This window comes from Apiospora phragmitis, assembly GCF_038363925.1.
Source record: "Apiospora phragmitis strain CBS 135458 chromosome Unknown utg000003l:1.0-2676785.0:1.0-2680665.0, whole genome shotgun sequence".
NCBI classification, from domain to species: Eukaryota; Fungi; Ascomycota; class Sordariomycetes; order Amphisphaeriales; family Apiosporaceae; genus Apiospora; species Apiospora phragmitis.
This window is the reverse complement of record NW_027117401.1, coordinates 2,091,257-2,107,673: the sequence shown is the minus strand read 5'-3', so window position 1 is coordinate 2,107,673 and position 16,417 is coordinate 2,091,257. Positions and strand designations below refer to the sequence as shown.

Sequence of the window (16,417 nt, the reverse complement as noted above, 5' to 3'; positions counted from 1 at the left end):
TTCGTCGAATTCAAGTGCCAGAATGTTTGTTGTGAGGATTGAATTGGTCAAAAGCGCGGGGTGGCAGAAGTGGGTTGCGGGTGGTACTCTAGGTACGCCCCCACAATATTCTAGGGGTGCAGGTCCAGCTTGTACAGTGGAGATATATCTGGAATAATCGTATCTGATTGGCTGTATCTGTTAGCTTGTATGGGATGCTTTTAACCTTAACCTAGGATTTGAGATTGATTGAATTAATGGGACGGTCTGGGCACTACACTCTCAAAGAAGAATCCAGTGGAATGCACTAGGCAGGTGCCGGGCGTTTGCAATGATTAGAACGAGGTAGATTGTTGGATTTAAGTTGTGGTGTTGAGTGTCACAATGCACAGTACTGAGTACGAGGTACACATTGGCGATAAAACACCGTACAGTGAGGAGAAGAACTACTGCTGTGATATGTCGTACCCTCTTGAAAGAGTGGCAACCGCTCATTGAAAGCACCCGACTTTAGGGCACCAGAGCACTGGGAGTACAACATGGAGGGAGCTGTGCCGTAGTTTGGGTACTTACGTCACAGCCAATTTCTTGAACTCTCTTTATAGAAAGGTCCGAAATTGATGAGAAGAAGGTGCATGGCTAGAGTCATGCACGTGTCCTAATCGAGTATAACAATATATGGCAAGACGGGATTCGGGAAGCCTTTCTGCCTTTTTAATGCCGTACTGCTGAGATGTACCTACCTGCATGTATGTATGCGCACAAACCAGGAGCTTTGTCGACTTGGTCTAAAAATCTTTGCTCTTCCGTTTTCTACGCAGTACTGCTGGAGCAGTGATTATCAACAAGCAAGTTTCGAACATAGCCCACATAGCTTGGTACATGTAGACATTGCCTGTCGTCGTGGGCGTTCGGCCATGCCATGGATGCTGCTTCAATCCGTAGTCCTTCATCAGCGTCAATGCTCTTTTCCCCTGACAATGTGAATGAGGTAATCCATTACTTCAAGACCATCTCGTAAGAGAGTGAAACAACTTTCAATGGAAAAATCCAATACATACGCGCCAAGAAGTGCGTAACGCGATCTATTAATATGTAGGTACCTAGAGGTTATTTACAGATCCTGTGGCACCCCAAAATACCACCCAACCAACAGCGATCTGCAATCAGCTCCCAGGCACCCACGTAAACAACTTCGGGTATGCACGCCCCTAAGTGCAACAAACTCGTCTTGACTAGAAATCAATTGAGAGCAATCGCTTCTTATCTATCTCTGAGACCTCGTGTCTCTGCACTATCAAGCCAACCTTACCTACTCATTTCTCATTTCCACTCTTGTAAGTATTCATCCCCTTCTTCTTGGAAACATCTTCAACAGCCCCAGCACCTGAAGCACTCATTCGTGGCGGCATAAGGTGGCTTGACCAATGCAGCCATGGAGACCACTCGCCAATCCCAAGAATCGACACCCGCAGAGGGTGAAGATCCCTTCAAGCATCTGCCCGACCGCGAGAAAGGAGTTCTGAAGAGACAGCTTGACCTACCCGCCGTAAAGGTCAATTACCTGACTCTCTATCGATATGCCACAAGGAAGGACAAGACCATCCTGACCGTTGCCAGCCTCTCAGCCATTATAGCTGGCGCACTGACGCCCCTCATGACAGTACTGTTTGGAGGTCTGGCAGGTTCCTTCCAGGGGCTGGCCCTAGGCACCATGTCTTCGAGTGACTTCAAGGACGAGCTCGCCAGGTTCTCTCTGTACTTTGTTTACCTTGCCATTGGCGAATTCCTCACGGCATATATAGCCACCGTCGGCTTTTTGTACGCAGGAGAACACATCTCCTCCAAGATCAGAGAGCAGTTCTTGGCCGCTATTGTCCGGCAGAACATTGCTTTCTTCGACCAACTCGGCGCCGGCGAGATCACCACACGCATCACGGCAGACACCAATATGGTTCAAGAAGGCATTTCCGAAAAGGTTGGGATAACCTTGACAGCGATTTCCACCTTTGTGAGCGCGTTCGTCATCGGCTTCATTCGATATTGGAAGCTCACCCTGATCCTGTCTTCGACCGTGGTAGCCATCCTCCTCACCATGGGTGTGCTGGGCGCGTTCATTGGCAAGCTTGCCAAAACGTACATTGCGCATTTTGCCGAAGGCGGGACTGTCGCAGAAGAGGTCATCAGCTCTATTCGAAATTCCACCGCGTTCCATACCCAAGAAAAGTTGGCACGGAAATACGATGCGTATCTCATCAAGGCAGAGAAGGCGGGTTTCAAACTCAAGTCTACCACAGGTTCTATGATTGGGTTCATGTATCTGTAAGTACAGCACACGGCGGATTGTCGTGCATTTTGCGAGCCAGCCCCTCAGCCAACGTCAAACGAAGTTTCGTTTCTGACCTCGTCTGCTAGTTTCAACTATCTCAACTTTGGGCTCGCTTTTTGGATGGGATCTCGCTTTCTCGTGGATGGGTCGGTCGGCGTGTCGCAGATCCTTACCATTCAGATGGCCATTATGATGGGTGCTTTTGCTCTAGGGAACATTGCACCAAACATTGAAGCCGTCACTTCCGCTGTCGCTGCCGCGAACAAGATCTACGCAGTAATTGACCGTATCTCTCCCCTCGACCCTGCAACACCCGAGGGCACGAAACTGGACACAGTTCAAGGCAATGTGGAGCTCAAGAACATCAGACACATATATCCCTCCCGACCCAAGGTCGTGGTGATGGAGGATGTCAACCTTCTGTTACCCGCTGGAAAGTCTACTGCGCTTGTCGGGGCTTCGGGCTCCGGAAAGAGCACCATTGTCGGTCTGATTGAACGTTTCTACGGTCCAGTCGGCGGAAGCGTTTACTTCGATAATCACGATGTCAAAGATCTGAATTTATCCTGGTTACGACAACAGATAAGCTAAAGCACCCCCTCACGGGCTACCCCGTTACGGGCCACCGCGTTTTACCTCACGAACGCGTCTTTTCACCGTGTATCCTAACTAGAAAACTCTTTAATTTAATCATTACTTTTTATTTTTTAGAGTTATTATTACCCTTATTCTTTTCGCCTATTTTTATTCTTTATAATAATATCTTTATTTAATATTTAAAAGCGTGTATAAGCTATCGTGTATAACGTAAAGCTTAAAGTAGTTATTTACGAATTCGCTAATAAATAATTAACCCCTCGATTATATATTTAACGTCGTTTTATTAGTATACTTATTAGAAATAAGTTTAATAAAGATTAATAAGTTTTATTATTATTTTTAAAAAACGAGTTAATATATTAAGCTATTAATTAAGCTAAGTTAAGATTTATATTAATATTAATTAAGTTTAAATTTATAGCTTAATAAATATTAAACGCTTTTAAAGCTTCTTATATTTTAAAATAACGATAATATACTCGTTTTTTAACTAAAAATAAGTCTATTAAAACCGTAAAATCGAAAATAATTAATTATAGCCGAGTTAATACAACTATAGTAATAAATATTAATATCTTTTTTAATAAAATTAATACTTTAAAATTAATTAATATCTCTTTTAAACGCTTTTATAATATTAACGAAATAAGTATTAATTAAAGCGTTAGCGGTAACTATTAAGTAATTACCGAAACTATTAATTATATAGCTTTTAAAGAAAATATTAAAAAAAGGGAATAGATTACTACCCTAGAGTATATAAGCTATAATAAGGTACCCCTCCCGCCGCTAGTTATTTTTAAAGGGGCCGACGTCTAAAGCTAGTAGTTTCTAGACTAAGACGGCTATCTTTAGGATAACTAACGGTTTAGAGCGTCGCTTAAAGGGTGGACCAGTAATATTATATCCTTAGATTAAATTTAAAACATTTTTATCCCTTATATACGGTCTCGCTATAATAATAAATAAGTTGTCTTAATTTATAATAATTATAAATCGTATACGAATAATAACTTTTTATAGCTTTATTTTTTATATAAAATATGATTAATTTTTTATAAGTTATATTATAATTATATAATATAAGTTTTAAATATAAAAGTCTTTAATTTATTAAAGAAAAAGTTAAGAATTATATTAAAAAAGTATTTAAATACGGTCTTTAAATTAAAACCTACGAGAATAAATATATTAAAAATATACCGCTAGGTTAAAATTAATGTATTAACTCTTTTTATAATTAATAACGTTTAAAAAACGGCTAAAATTTATTTACGGAATTATTCGAAGCCGTTATCGTTAAAATACGTTATTTTAAAAAATATAAAAGTTACTCGGGTACGTTTAAAACTATTAAAAATAATTAAAAAAGAATTAATACTTAATTTCCTCGCCGAATTAGTTTTAACACTTATTAAAATACCCTTTAATAATTAAAAATTACGGAATAATAATTAAAAATTAATTACTATAAACCTTATTTTTAAAATACTTTCTTAACAGCTCTTTATTAAAAAAGCTAATAAAGCTTTAAATTAAAACATTAATAAAATCGCGTATTTCGAAACTTAAGTTAATTATTTTTAAACGAAACTCGATAAAAAAACTACGAGAATACGTTAAAAAGTAAAAATCGTACTAAGATAATAATTTATTCGTATAATTAATATACGCCGGGCTAAGCGAAAGTTAAAAAATAGGGTTATATACGAGGACGAAGCTAATAATATCGAAATACTAAAAAGGCTTCGCAACGCTATAAAAGATGATGGCACAGAGGTGGAGGACTATATTATTATTAAAAATAACGAAAAATAATGTATTTACGTCAATTCTAGCCGTAGAAATGGCTTTGATTACAGGGGTAACGGTAGCTCAGTAAAGTGGCCCGTGAGGGGGTGGCCCGTGAGGGGGTGCTTTAGCTTATCCCTGTGAGCCGGGAGCCTGTCCTTTTCGCCACTTCCATATACAACAACATCAAACACGGTCTTATTGGTACAACACACGAACAGGGCTCTGAAGAGGCCATTCGTGACCTGGTAGAACATGCTGCCAATATGGCGAACGTAAGTGCCGTTGGTGGGATGCAATATTTCTACAGATACACACCTTTGTAAACTCTCCTGGTATCATAATGATTTAACTTCGCTCTTTTAGGCCCACAACTTTATCACTGCCCTTCCTGAAGGCTACGAAACGAACATTGGGGAACGCGGGTTTCTCCTCTCTGGAGGTCAAAAGCAACGTCTTGCCATGGCAAGGGCTGTTGTTAGCGATCCCAAAATCTTGCTCCTCGATGAAGCGACTTCCGCACTGGACACGAAGAGTGAGGAAGTGGTTCAAAATGCACTCGACAAAGCGTCTCGCGGACGAACCACTGTGGTTGTCGCTCACCGACTTTCTACCGTGAAGAATGCCGACAATATCGTAGTCATGTCTGAAGGGCGTATAATTGAGCAGGGTAACCAGGATAAGCTGTTCGAGAAGAAAGGGGCTTACTACAACATGGTTGAGACGCAGCGAATCGCAAAGGAGCAAGTGTCTCAGGACCAAGACGATGATCCCATGCTGTCGACCGAGGAGAACGTCCCGGGTTCCAATTTTGGGGAAAAGGGCAATTACTCAGGCAAAGAAGGATCTGGGGAACAATTCCTTGATATCCAGCCTAAAGAGGTACATACAAATCTGGCCGCTTCGAGAATGACAAATGAGAAGCGACAGGAAGACAGCGGTGATAACTATACCTTGTACACGTTGACGAGGTTCATTGCCGGCTTGAACAAGAAGGAATGGAAGGTCATGGCCTTTGGACTTTTGCTCTCCATTGTCACCGGTGGAGGCAACCCAACACAGGCTGTCTTTCTCGCGAAGTCCATCACAGCCCTTTCGCTTCCTCTTTCAGAGCATGATGAGATACGACGCCAAGTCAACTTTTGGTCTCTGATGTATCTGATGCTGGCTTTCGTGACGCTATTTGCATTCATCGCTCAGGGTATTGCGCTTGCGTATTGCGCAGAGCGTCTCACCCACCGGGTTCGCGACCAGGCATTCAGATATATTCTACGGCAGGATATTGCCTACTTCGATAATCACTCTTCGGGCTCACTTACGTCAATTCTCTCTACCGAGACTACCAATCTGGCTGGGCTGGCCGGGACTACTCTCATGACACTGCTCTTGCTCGTCGTAACATTGGTTGCGTCCTTCGCCATTGGTCTGGCCGTAGGCTGGAAACTGAGCCTGGTGTATATCTCCACTGTTCCCCTCCTTCTCGCTTGCGGATTATTCCATCTGGAAATGCTTGTCAAGTTCCAGAAGGAGAAGAAGAAGGCCCATACAGAGTCTGCAAGCTATGCTTGTGAGGCGACCTCGGCGATACGAACCGTCGCGTCGTTGACTCGCGAGGATAAAGTCTGGTATCACTACCATGAACAACTCACCGGGCAAAGCCGCCAATTGGTTGTGTCAATCCTCAAGACATCTCTACTTTACGCTGCATCCAAGTCTTGCCAATTTCTTGCCATGGCGCTCGGGTTTTGGTATGGAGGTGGCTTGTTTGCCAGCCACGAGTACAGCATGTGAGTAAACAAGATAACTATATAAGAAACCTCGAAATCTGCCCCGGCTGACTCACAATAGGTTCCAATTCTTTCTGTGCTTTGCGACAATAATCTTCGGGGCAGAGTCGGCGGGAACTGTTTTCGCCCATGCACCGGACCTGGCGAAGGCTAGACATGCTGCTGCTACACTTAAAGCTCTTTTCGACAGGAAGCCCGAAATCGATACCTGGAGCCAGGATGGCCGAAAGGTCCGTACTATAGAGGGCCATATCGAATTCAGGGATGTGCATTTCAGATATCCAACAAGGCCGGATCAACCAGTTCTTCGAGGGCTCAACCTGCAAATCAAACCAGGACAGTATATCGCCTTGGTTGGGGCCAGTGGATGTGGTAAGTCGACAACGATTGCCTTGCTGGAAAGGTTCTACGATCCACTTGCAGGCGCAATTCTAATCGACGGTACGGAAATCTCGTCCTTGAACGTGAACGAATACCGCTCCCATTTGGCTCTTGTCAGCCAGGAGCCAACTCTTTACCAAGGCACCATCCGCGAAAACATTATGCTTGGTAGCGATACAGACAACATTCCAGAAGGGGAGATTGTGCGATGCTGTAAAGACGCAAATATCTACGACTTCATCGCCAGTCTACCAAGTGGCCTGGACACCCTTGTTGGCAGCAAAGGTGTGTATGCTCTCGGGCGGTCAGAAACAGCGGGTTGCAATTGCCCGAGCATTACTCCGTCGACCGAAGATCCTCTTATTGGACGAGGCCACTTCAGCTCTGGATTCTGAATCCGAGAAGGTTGTGCAAGCTGCATTAGATGCTGCGGCGCAGGGACGTACCACGATCTCTGTTGCACACCGTCTCAGTACGGTAAAGAAGGCAGATGCGATCTATGTCTTCAACCAGGGCCGAATCATTGAGTCTGGCACGCACGATGAACTGTTCCAGAAGAAGGGGACGTACTTCGAGCTTGCCAACTTGCAGAACGTGAGTGGATCATGAGGATTCCACTGGATGGAGGACTCCTGTAATGGAAAACGAGAGGAGTTACGTGTTGGTATTAGATGGATGGTTCAACTGTTTTTAGTTGCTGAATAGAGTAGATGACGTAGGTACATATTTATAGACTTTTGCCCACCCGTCAAGGTGTTTCTCTAGAGTCTTGAGAGTCCCAACATTACAATTGTGGCAGTTTGGATCAAATGCGGTCAAATCCCGCTGACACCATACTTCAACGACTGTTTTGTCTGTCACTTTTGGAAATTCCCTTTCCTGGGTGAATTCAACATGTTGCATGAGGCAAATGCTCAATTCGGAAGAGATAGAGTACAATCATACAAAACGATGATCGTTCTCGGCCAAATGCCCACTTTGATGCTTCGCATAGAAGGGTCGGGTCAGATTGGGGACTGACTCCATCAGGAAAGCTCCGAAGCAGCTCGTGGTAAGAGGACAGGACGTAGCCAATCACGTCGAATCAGACGTTATTCGGCGATATATGACGTATGCGTATCTTGGAATTATAGAACTATATCATAGGGAGTCCATCTGAGTGCAGTGAGGTTCTGGTGACAACACGGCTGATAACGTAGGCTTCATACAACAGCAGATACACCAACCCCAAGACCCCTTTCTGTCTCGCTCTTGATTAGCGATCAGCTGGTAGAGATGTCGTTACCTACTAATGGCACGAATGGTACTCATAGGGACAACGTCCCCAACGGGGCTGGCGGCCGGACCGGCAATAATGCAACCCCTATCGCCATTGTTGGCATGGCCTGCCGTTTTCCCGGCAACGTGACCTCCCCATCTCAACTGTGGGAGTTGTGTGTTTCCGGCAAAGATGGATGGCAGCCCATCCCAGAGTCACGTTTTGACAACAAGTCGTTGTATCACAAAGACTACTCGCGAGCTGGAAGGGTATGTGACCTGGCGTCCTAGTCTCCAAATCATCATGGTGCTGCTGAACTAACCCAACTACAGAGTCATGTGGAAGGTGGATATTTCATGGGCGAGGATATATCCTTGTTCGATGCTGCTTTCTTCAATCTTGCCGCCGACGTTGCCAGTGTAAGTCTCTCCAACCTCGGCTCAAGAAAGACTCTTCCGGGGCCTTCGCAGCTAACCCTCACTGTTCAGGGACTGGATCCTCAGGCTAGGCTTCTGCTCGAGACTGTCTACGAAGCTACCGAAGATGGCAAGTCTCTAGCTCTCTGCATCCAACTAGCTTTTGTCCCGTGCACCAGCTAACCTGAAACATAGCTGGCATCCCAATCAAGAAGCTTGCCGGCACTAACACATCGGTGTACGCCGGCACATTCAACAAAGATTACCATGAAATCCAAACCAAGGACGCCGAGGTCCTTCCTCATGCTTTCCTTGCAGGCACCGGCACTGCCATGATTGCCAATCGCATCTCTCATTTCTTCGACCTGCAAGGCCCCAGCATGTCTATCGACACTGGTTGCAGTGCGGGCATGGTGGTGGTTCACCAAGGTTGTCAAAGCATCCGCACGGGAGAGAGTGATATCTCGGTTGTTGGTGCAGCTAGTGCCCTCCTGACTCAAGACGCCTTTATCTCGGCATCCACCATCGGGTGAGTATCCCTCCCCTATATCCGTTTCTCGCCCCACTGTGAAAGTCGGACCCGATGAAGCTGATGTTCACTCATTAATTATCCCAGTGCTATCGGCGCAGAAGGTAAATGTTTCGCCTGGGATGAACGCGCTCACGGTTACGGCCGTGGCGAGGGTGTCGCGGCGCTCATACTCCAACCCCTCGACGCCGCCCTCAAGGCCGGCAACAGAGTGCACGCCGTCATCAAGGACACCGGGCTCAACCAGGACGGCAAGACCACCACCATCACCTCGCCCTCGGCCGACGCCCAGGTCAAGCTCATCCGGGAATGCTACGCGCGCGCGGGCTACGACCTCCAAGACACGGGCTACGTGGAAGCCCACATGACGGGCACTGCCGCGGGCGACCCCATCGAAGCCGACGCCATCGCCCGGACGTTCGGCCGGTCCCGCGCGGCGCACGACCCCGTCGTCGTCGGCTCGGTCAAGACCAACGTCGGCCACACGGAGCCCGTGAGCGGCTTGGCCGCCATCATCAAGACGACGTTCGCCCTGAAGAACCGCACGATCCCGCCGAACCTGAACTTCGAGAAGGCGAATCCGGAGATCGACTTGCAGGGATGGCACTTGCGCGTCCCAACCGCACCGGCCCCCTGGCCGCAAGACAAGCTGCTGCGTGCGTCCATCAACAACTTTGGATACGGAGGCACTAATGGCCACTTGATCCTGGAACCATATCCACCCCCGACTGTCCTTCAGAACGGTTCCAACGGACTAAGCAATGGCCACAGTGGGGTCCACAACGGCGAAGCCAATGGCAACGGAGTCTCCAACGGCTCCAGCAACGGAGCGCATCACGATAACGGACACGAGGTCGATGCCAGTCGTTCGCACGTCTTCCTCCTGAGCGCCAAGGATTCCGTCGCCTGCCAAACCATGATGGACATATTCGCCACCCACGTAGAAATCGCCAAGCCGTCCGTCGGTGACCTTGCCTACACCCTGGCAAACCGACGATCGGTGCATTCTTGGGTCACTGCTGTTCGAGCCCAGACTATTGACGAGCTGGCGAACCGGCTACGAGACCCGCTCGTCAAGCCGTCGAGTACTTCCAAGCGCCCCCGCGTCGCCTTTGTCTTCAACGGCCAAGGGGCGCAGTGGCACGCCATGGGACGAGAGCTCATCGATGCCTACCCGGTCTTTGGCCAAAGCATCCGAGAGGCCGACAAGGCCCTCAGAGAGTATGGAGCTTCATGGTCTCTGATAGGTACGATTGAATCCATTTCTGGCTTTTTGTTTGGATGTGAAGCTAATCTTTCTTCGAAGACGAGCTCATGCGCGACGATTCTACCACGCGTGTGGCCGACATCAATCTCAGCCAACCTGTCAGCGTCGCGGTGCAGCTCTGCCTGGTCAACTTACTGGCATCCTGGGACATCTTCCCGACAGCCGTGACCAGCCACTCCAGTGGTGAGATCGCCGCTGCATATGCCACCAACGTACTCTCGTTCAAGGAATCCCTGGGCGTTGCCTACTTCCGCGGCGAGCTGGCCCTGAAGCACCAGAAGCTGCATTCCCTTGCCGGAGGCATGCTCGTCGCCGCCATCGGACCCGACGATGTCGAAAAGTACATCAGCGACACCCCCGGAGGGACGGTCGTCGTCGCCTGCGTCAACAGCCCGAGCAGCATCACCCTCTCGGGCGACGTGGCCGCGCTCGACGAGGTGGCCGTGCGCCTGCAGAAGGACGATGTCTTTGCCCGGAAGCTCAAGGTGCCCATGGCGTACCACTCCCACCACATGCTGCACATAGCACCAGACTACATCGAGCAGCTCCAGCCCGTGCTTCCGCCGCCCAAGAAGACGTGGCCGATGGCGCCGCGACGTTTGTGTCGCCCGTCACGGGGGACAGGGTCACGTCGCCGAGCACCTTGGCCCCGGAGCACTGGGCCCGGAATATGACGCACCCGGTCCTCTTCAGCCAGGCCTTTGACCGGATGTGTTTTGAAGAAGCCAATAGCACTGCTTCGAGCGTCGACATGATTGTCGAGGTGGGCGCACACAGCACGTTGGCAGGCCCCATGCGGCAGATCCTGAAGGCGCGGGACACGGAGCTGCCGTACGTGTCATGTCTTAAGCGGCCCGAGAACGCCGTGGAGACCATGCAGGATGTCGCCTGTGCCCTGATTGCGCGGGGCTACCCGGTCAACCTGAAGGCGGTCAATTCGCCTCGTGGGGAAGAGGGTCAGCCCGTCACCGATCTCCCCTCGTACCCGTGGAACCATACCAAGCGCTTCTGGGTTGAGCCCAGGCTTAGCAGGGACCAGCGATACAAGAAATTCCCGCCCCATGAGCTGCTCGGGACGCCCATTAACGGGGGAAATTCCGTCACACCGACCTGGCGGAACTTCATCCGTCTATCCGAGATCGAGTGGCTGAAGGACCACCAGATCGACGGCTCCGTGGTGTTCCCAGGCGCTGGCTACATCGCTTTAGCCATCGAGGCTGTACGGCTCCTCACTGATCCTACGGAAGCGATTATTAAAGGCTACAATCTTCGGGATATCGACATCTCCAACGCGATGGTCATCCCGGAATCTGTCTTTGGGGTGGAGACTCACTTTAGTCTCCAGAGCTGTAGTCAAAGGCAGCTGGACCACGACGGATGGTACGAGTTCAAACTCTGCTCTCTGACTTCTGGCGGCTCTTGGATAGAGCACTGTAAAGGGCTCGTCACGGCCGTCACGGACGACAGGTCCAAGGCAAGGTCGGCAGAGCTGACTCGCCGAGCCCAAGCGCCTCGGGAGGACACCTACCTAAGAGAGCGCCTCGGCGACCAAAGTCGACATCGAGGCTCTGTTTTCTGGGCTGCGAGACAGAGGAATCTACCATGGGCCAGGGTTCCAGAATCTAGCCGACAGCCACGCCGCCGGACAGCGAGCGATCACCAACTTTGCCATAGCCCCGATTGCAAGCACGGTGTACGACTATGTGCTGCATCCGACGACGCTCGACTCCGTACTGCAGGCCTCCTTCAGCAGTCTGCCGGCGGAAATGGACAAGGACGTCATGGTTTTGCCAAGGTTTATCCGCAGCTTGATTGTGCCAAGATCCTTCAAGAGGAATGGCGGAGACAAGTTGCAGGCCTTCTCCGAACTGGTCAAGACCGACAAGCGTGGCTACACATCCAACATTGCCATTGTAGCCGCCACGCCCGAGGTGGAGGATGAAGAGTCGACTTTCGCCAGCTTCTTGCAGCTGGATGGCTTCTTCGGTCAAGCGGTTCCCCGAAGTACCGATGACTCGGCCCAGGAGACTGGAATTTGCTCGAAGAGCTGCTGGGAGCTCGATATCCTCCACAACGTCCCGGCAGACCTGAGGGCATCTCTGGCCATTCCCTTGGCGCAACATGAGATCGACACCGAGAGGAAGCTCAGCCGGGTCTCCTGGAACTTCATTTCCGAGGCCATGGCGGAGTTGCAGAGCCAGGACCCCGCGACGTTTGAGTGGCATCACAAGCGCATGTACAATTGGATGAAGACGGTCGTGCAAGACGGCCACGACGGAAAGCTCGGAGCCGGCAGCGAGTCATGGGCCAGGACCAGCAAGGGTCTCAAGAACATGCTCGCAGACGAGCTCAACGCCCAGAACGCAGCTGGAAAGCTCACGGTCCGGGTGGGACGGAACCTAGCTGCCATCATTCGGGGCGAAATTACCCCTCTGGAGTTGATGATGGAAGGCAACTTGCTAAACCAGTTCTACATGGACCATGAAGCGCTCAAGACCCGCTCCTACAAACACCTTTCCACCATTGCCGAGCTCTATGCTCTCAAGAACCCGGGCGCCAAAGTGCTCGAGATTGGTGCCGGTACTGGTGGTGCGACCACGACCGTCTTGGAGGGTTTCGGCACCAAGGGCGGCGGTAGTGGATCCATCCTCGGCCACTACACCTTCACGGACATCTCCCCCGGCTTCTTCGAAGCAGCCAGGACCAAGTTCGCAGCCTGGTCGTCTCTGATGGACTTCAAGAAGCTGGACATCGAGGTCGATCCGTTGGAGCAGGGCTTCACCGAAGGCGCCTACGACCTGATCGTCGCGGCATCGTGTCTACATGCCACAAAGGACCTCAACACCACCATGACGCATGTCCGAAAGCTGCTCAAGCCAGGCGGTACACTCCTGCTCATTGAAGCCACGGCAGATCGCCTGGAAGGCCAGCTGATCTTCGGCACTCTCCCCGGATGGTGGCTTGGGGAGGAACCCGAGAGACAAATGAGTCCGAATGCGCCACTTGAGATGTGGAAGCGAGTCCTGAGCGAAGTGGGCTTCACCGGTGTGGACTTTGACGTGCCCGACTACGAAGAGCCGGCTTTCCAGTCGGCGCGCGTCATGCTTTCCAGAGCAAAGACCGCTGTCCAATGTCCCTTCTCGATTGTAGTGCCTCCGCAGAAGCAGCAGTCCTCTGCAGAGCAGATGACCTGGTTGCACCAGGCATCGAACGCCATCGCGTCGCTGACCGGAAAGCCCCCGTTGATCGTGTCCCTCGAGGACGTCGACGAGTGGCAGGAAACCGTCTGCATCTTCACAGCGGAAATGGAAGCGCCCTTCATCGACGGCATCGACGAGACCGCCTTCGAGCAGCTCAAGAAGCTGCTCAACCAAAGCGCCGGGCTGGTATGGCTCAGCTGCGGTGGCCTCGTCGACGCTGCGGACCCGGCCTTTGGCGCGACGGACGGGCTGATCCGGACCATGCGGCAGGAAGACGCGGGCAAGCGCTGGATCCGGCTGGATTTTGAGAAGGCCGGGAGCGCGTGGTCCAGTGAGAATATTCCACATCTCGTGCATGTGTTGGAGCAGAGCTTTGACGCCACGCTTGACGCTACAGAGGTGGAGTGGGAGTATGCCGTCAAGGATTCATTGCTTCATGTGCCTAGGACGTACCCGGATAAGGTGCAAGACGCATTGTCCAAGAATATTTCAGCGGATCTGCCTCCGGAGGCACAGTCATTCCACCCACCGGGCCGACCATTGATCTGGGAGACCCCCAAGTCAGGAGCCACAGGAAGTAAGCACCCCCTTTTTCCTTGTTTGGCGTTTTTTCTGCTTGATTTTATAGTGAATCATTACATCTGTGTATTAATAATTTTCATAGTCAACCCGTACTTTGTCGAAACACGGAGCTTATGACGACTGACGTTCCCCATGGCATGGTGGAAGTAGAAGCCAAGGCATTCGGTCTCAACTTCCGCGAAGTCATGGTCGCGCTGGGAGAACTCGACGAACCCCTCAAGGGACATGAGTCGGCCGGGATCGTCACGGCCTGGGCCCGGGCACCGAAGCCAGCGGCCTAAGGGTCGGCGACCGTGTCTGCTCTCTCGTGCGCGGCCGCCTCGCCAGCAAGGGACGGACGTGGTGGACCTCGGTGGCGAAGCTGCCCGACGACATGGACATCGCGTGGCCGCACGCGGCCGCGTTTCCTGCGGCCTACGTGACGGCCTACGGCAGCCTAATCCAGATCGCCCGGCTGCGCAAGGGCGAGCGCGTCCTGGTCCACGCGGCGTCGGGCGCCACCGGCCAGGCGGCCATCAGCCTGGCCCAGCACGTCGGCGCCGAGGTCTACGCGACCTGCAGCACCAAGGCGAAGCGGGACCTCCTCGTCGAGGTCTTCGGCCTCCGGCCCGACCACATTTTTCCCAGCCGGGACGCCAGCTTCGCGCCCGCGATCATGGCCGCGACCGAGGGGGGGGGCGTCGACGTGGTGCTCAACTCCCTGTCCGGGCCGCTGCTGAAGGCCACGTGGGACTGCATGGCCCGCTTCGGCCGCTTTGTGGACATCACCAAGATCGACATCGAGGCGAACCGCGTGCTGGAGACGGCGCCGTTCGGTCGCTGCGCCGTGTACACGGCCTTCGACTTGCTGCAGTTTACGGAGTACTGCGGCGACTTAACGCATGAAGCACTGGTCGAGAGTATCCGCATCATCCAGGAACGTCGCAAGTCTCCCATCCATCCTATCACCCCGTACTCCATCACCGACATGGCCAAAGCGATGCGTCAGATGCAGGGTGGAGCACACATGGGCAAGTTGGTTCTGGTACCAAATCCTGGTGACAAAGTCAATGTAAGTAACCCTCCCGTACCTCGCCTCCCAGTATTTTCTACTCCCCTTGTTGCCATTACTGACCACCTCGCCCCTACACAGATTATCACGCGCCTACCGCCTATGTCCCTGGACAAGGATGACGCTACCTACTTGATATCCGGCGGGTTGGGTGGTATCGGCCTCGCCATCGCCGAGTGGTTCATCCGAAAGGGGGCCAAGAACGTGGTGCTGGTTTCCCGCAAAGCCAGCTCCCACCCAGAAGCGTCGAACCTCATCCGAGACGCCGTGGCCGTCGGATGCCGGCTGATGATACGTGACTGCGACGTCTCGGACGAGGCAGCCTCCTGCGACTCTTGGAACAGGTGGCCAAAGCCGGGCTGCCCGCCATCCGGGGCGCCATCACGGCCGCCATGGTGCTCGATGACACCGTCATGGAGCGCATGCAGTTCCAGCAGTGGTCCACGGGCGTCAAGCCCAAGATCGACGGCAGCCGCAACCTGCACAAGCACCTGCCGGGCTTAGCCTTCTTCGTCATGCTCTCCTCGGTCGCCGGCGTCGCCGGCCACATGTCCCAGGCCAACTACGCCGCGGGGAACACGTACCAAGACGCCCTGGCGCGCCACCGCACCGCGCGGGGGCTGCCCGCCGTCACCATCGACCTGGGTGCGGTGCGCTCCGTCGGCTACGTCGCACAGCGCGAGGCGGCCGGGGACGAGCGGCTGCGGGCGCGCGTCGAGAACGTCGGGTTCGGCTCCGTCGACCTCGCGGCCGTGCTCGGCATCATCGAGGCCGGGATCCGCGACCCCCTGCGCGCCCACCAGGCCGACTGCCAGGTCATCGTGGGGTCCAATTTCCACGCCTTCGCGACCGAGTCGGCCATGCGCAACGACCGCCGCTTCGGCACGCTGCGAATCGCGAGCCAGCTCGGGGGCTCGGCGTCCGCCACCGCGGGCGACGGCAGCAAGTCCAGCACGGCCGCGTTCGTCAAGGCCTTCACGGCGGCGGCCAAGGACGTCGGTGCGGCCGCCGGCTTGCTCGTGCAGGCCCTTAGCGCCAAGCTGTCGGACATCTTCAACATCCCGCTGACGGACATCGATCCGGACCTGCCGCTGTCGCGGTACGGTGTGGACTCGCTGGTCGGAGTGGAGCTGCGCAACTGGCTAAGCAGTACCGTCAAGGCCAAGGTGTCGGTCTTCGAGATCCTGCAGTCTGCGTCGCTCAACGAATTCGCGCTTCTGGTGACGGGCAAGAGCGAGTTACTCTAG

General features: G+C 52.1%; 3 protein-coding genes across 3 annotated transcripts; all 3 read left to right on the top strand.

The window, feature by feature from the left end:
* Positions 1-1,414: 1,414 nt before the first annotated feature.
* On the top strand, positions 1,415-7,476 carry PG994_002989 (uncharacterized protein; the record flags this gene model as incomplete). Its single annotated transcript, XM_066854398.1, has 6 exons — positions 1,415-2,301; positions 2,395-2,854; positions 4,831-4,974; positions 5,066-6,486; positions 6,548-7,035; positions 7,115-7,476. The coding sequence occupies 6 exons, from the start codon at positions 1,415-1,417 to the stop codon at positions 7,474-7,476; spliced, it is 3,762 nt and encodes a 1,253-aa protein (XP_066720253.1).
* Positions 7,477-8,142: 666 nt separating this feature from the next.
* PG994_002988 (ketoacyl-synt-domain-containing protein) lies at positions 8,143-9,148 on the top strand (the record flags this gene model as incomplete). The annotated part of the gene is made up of 3 exons (XM_066854397.1): positions 8,143-8,394; positions 8,458-8,544; positions 9,116-9,148. 3 exons carry the CDS (start codon positions 8,143-8,145, stop codon positions 9,146-9,148), a joined length of 372 nt encoding a protein of 123 aa, XP_066720252.1.
* Positions 9,149-10,384: 1,236 nt separating this feature from the next.
* Positions 10,385-16,417, top strand: PG994_002987 (uncharacterized protein; the record flags this gene model as incomplete). The annotated part of the gene is made up of 6 exons (XM_066854396.1): positions 10,385-10,833; positions 10,869-11,770; positions 11,805-11,816; positions 11,892-14,114; positions 14,350-15,465; positions 15,489-16,417. The coding sequence occupies 6 exons, from the start codon at positions 10,385-10,387 to the stop codon at positions 16,415-16,417; spliced, it is 5,631 nt and encodes a 1,876-aa protein (XP_066720251.1).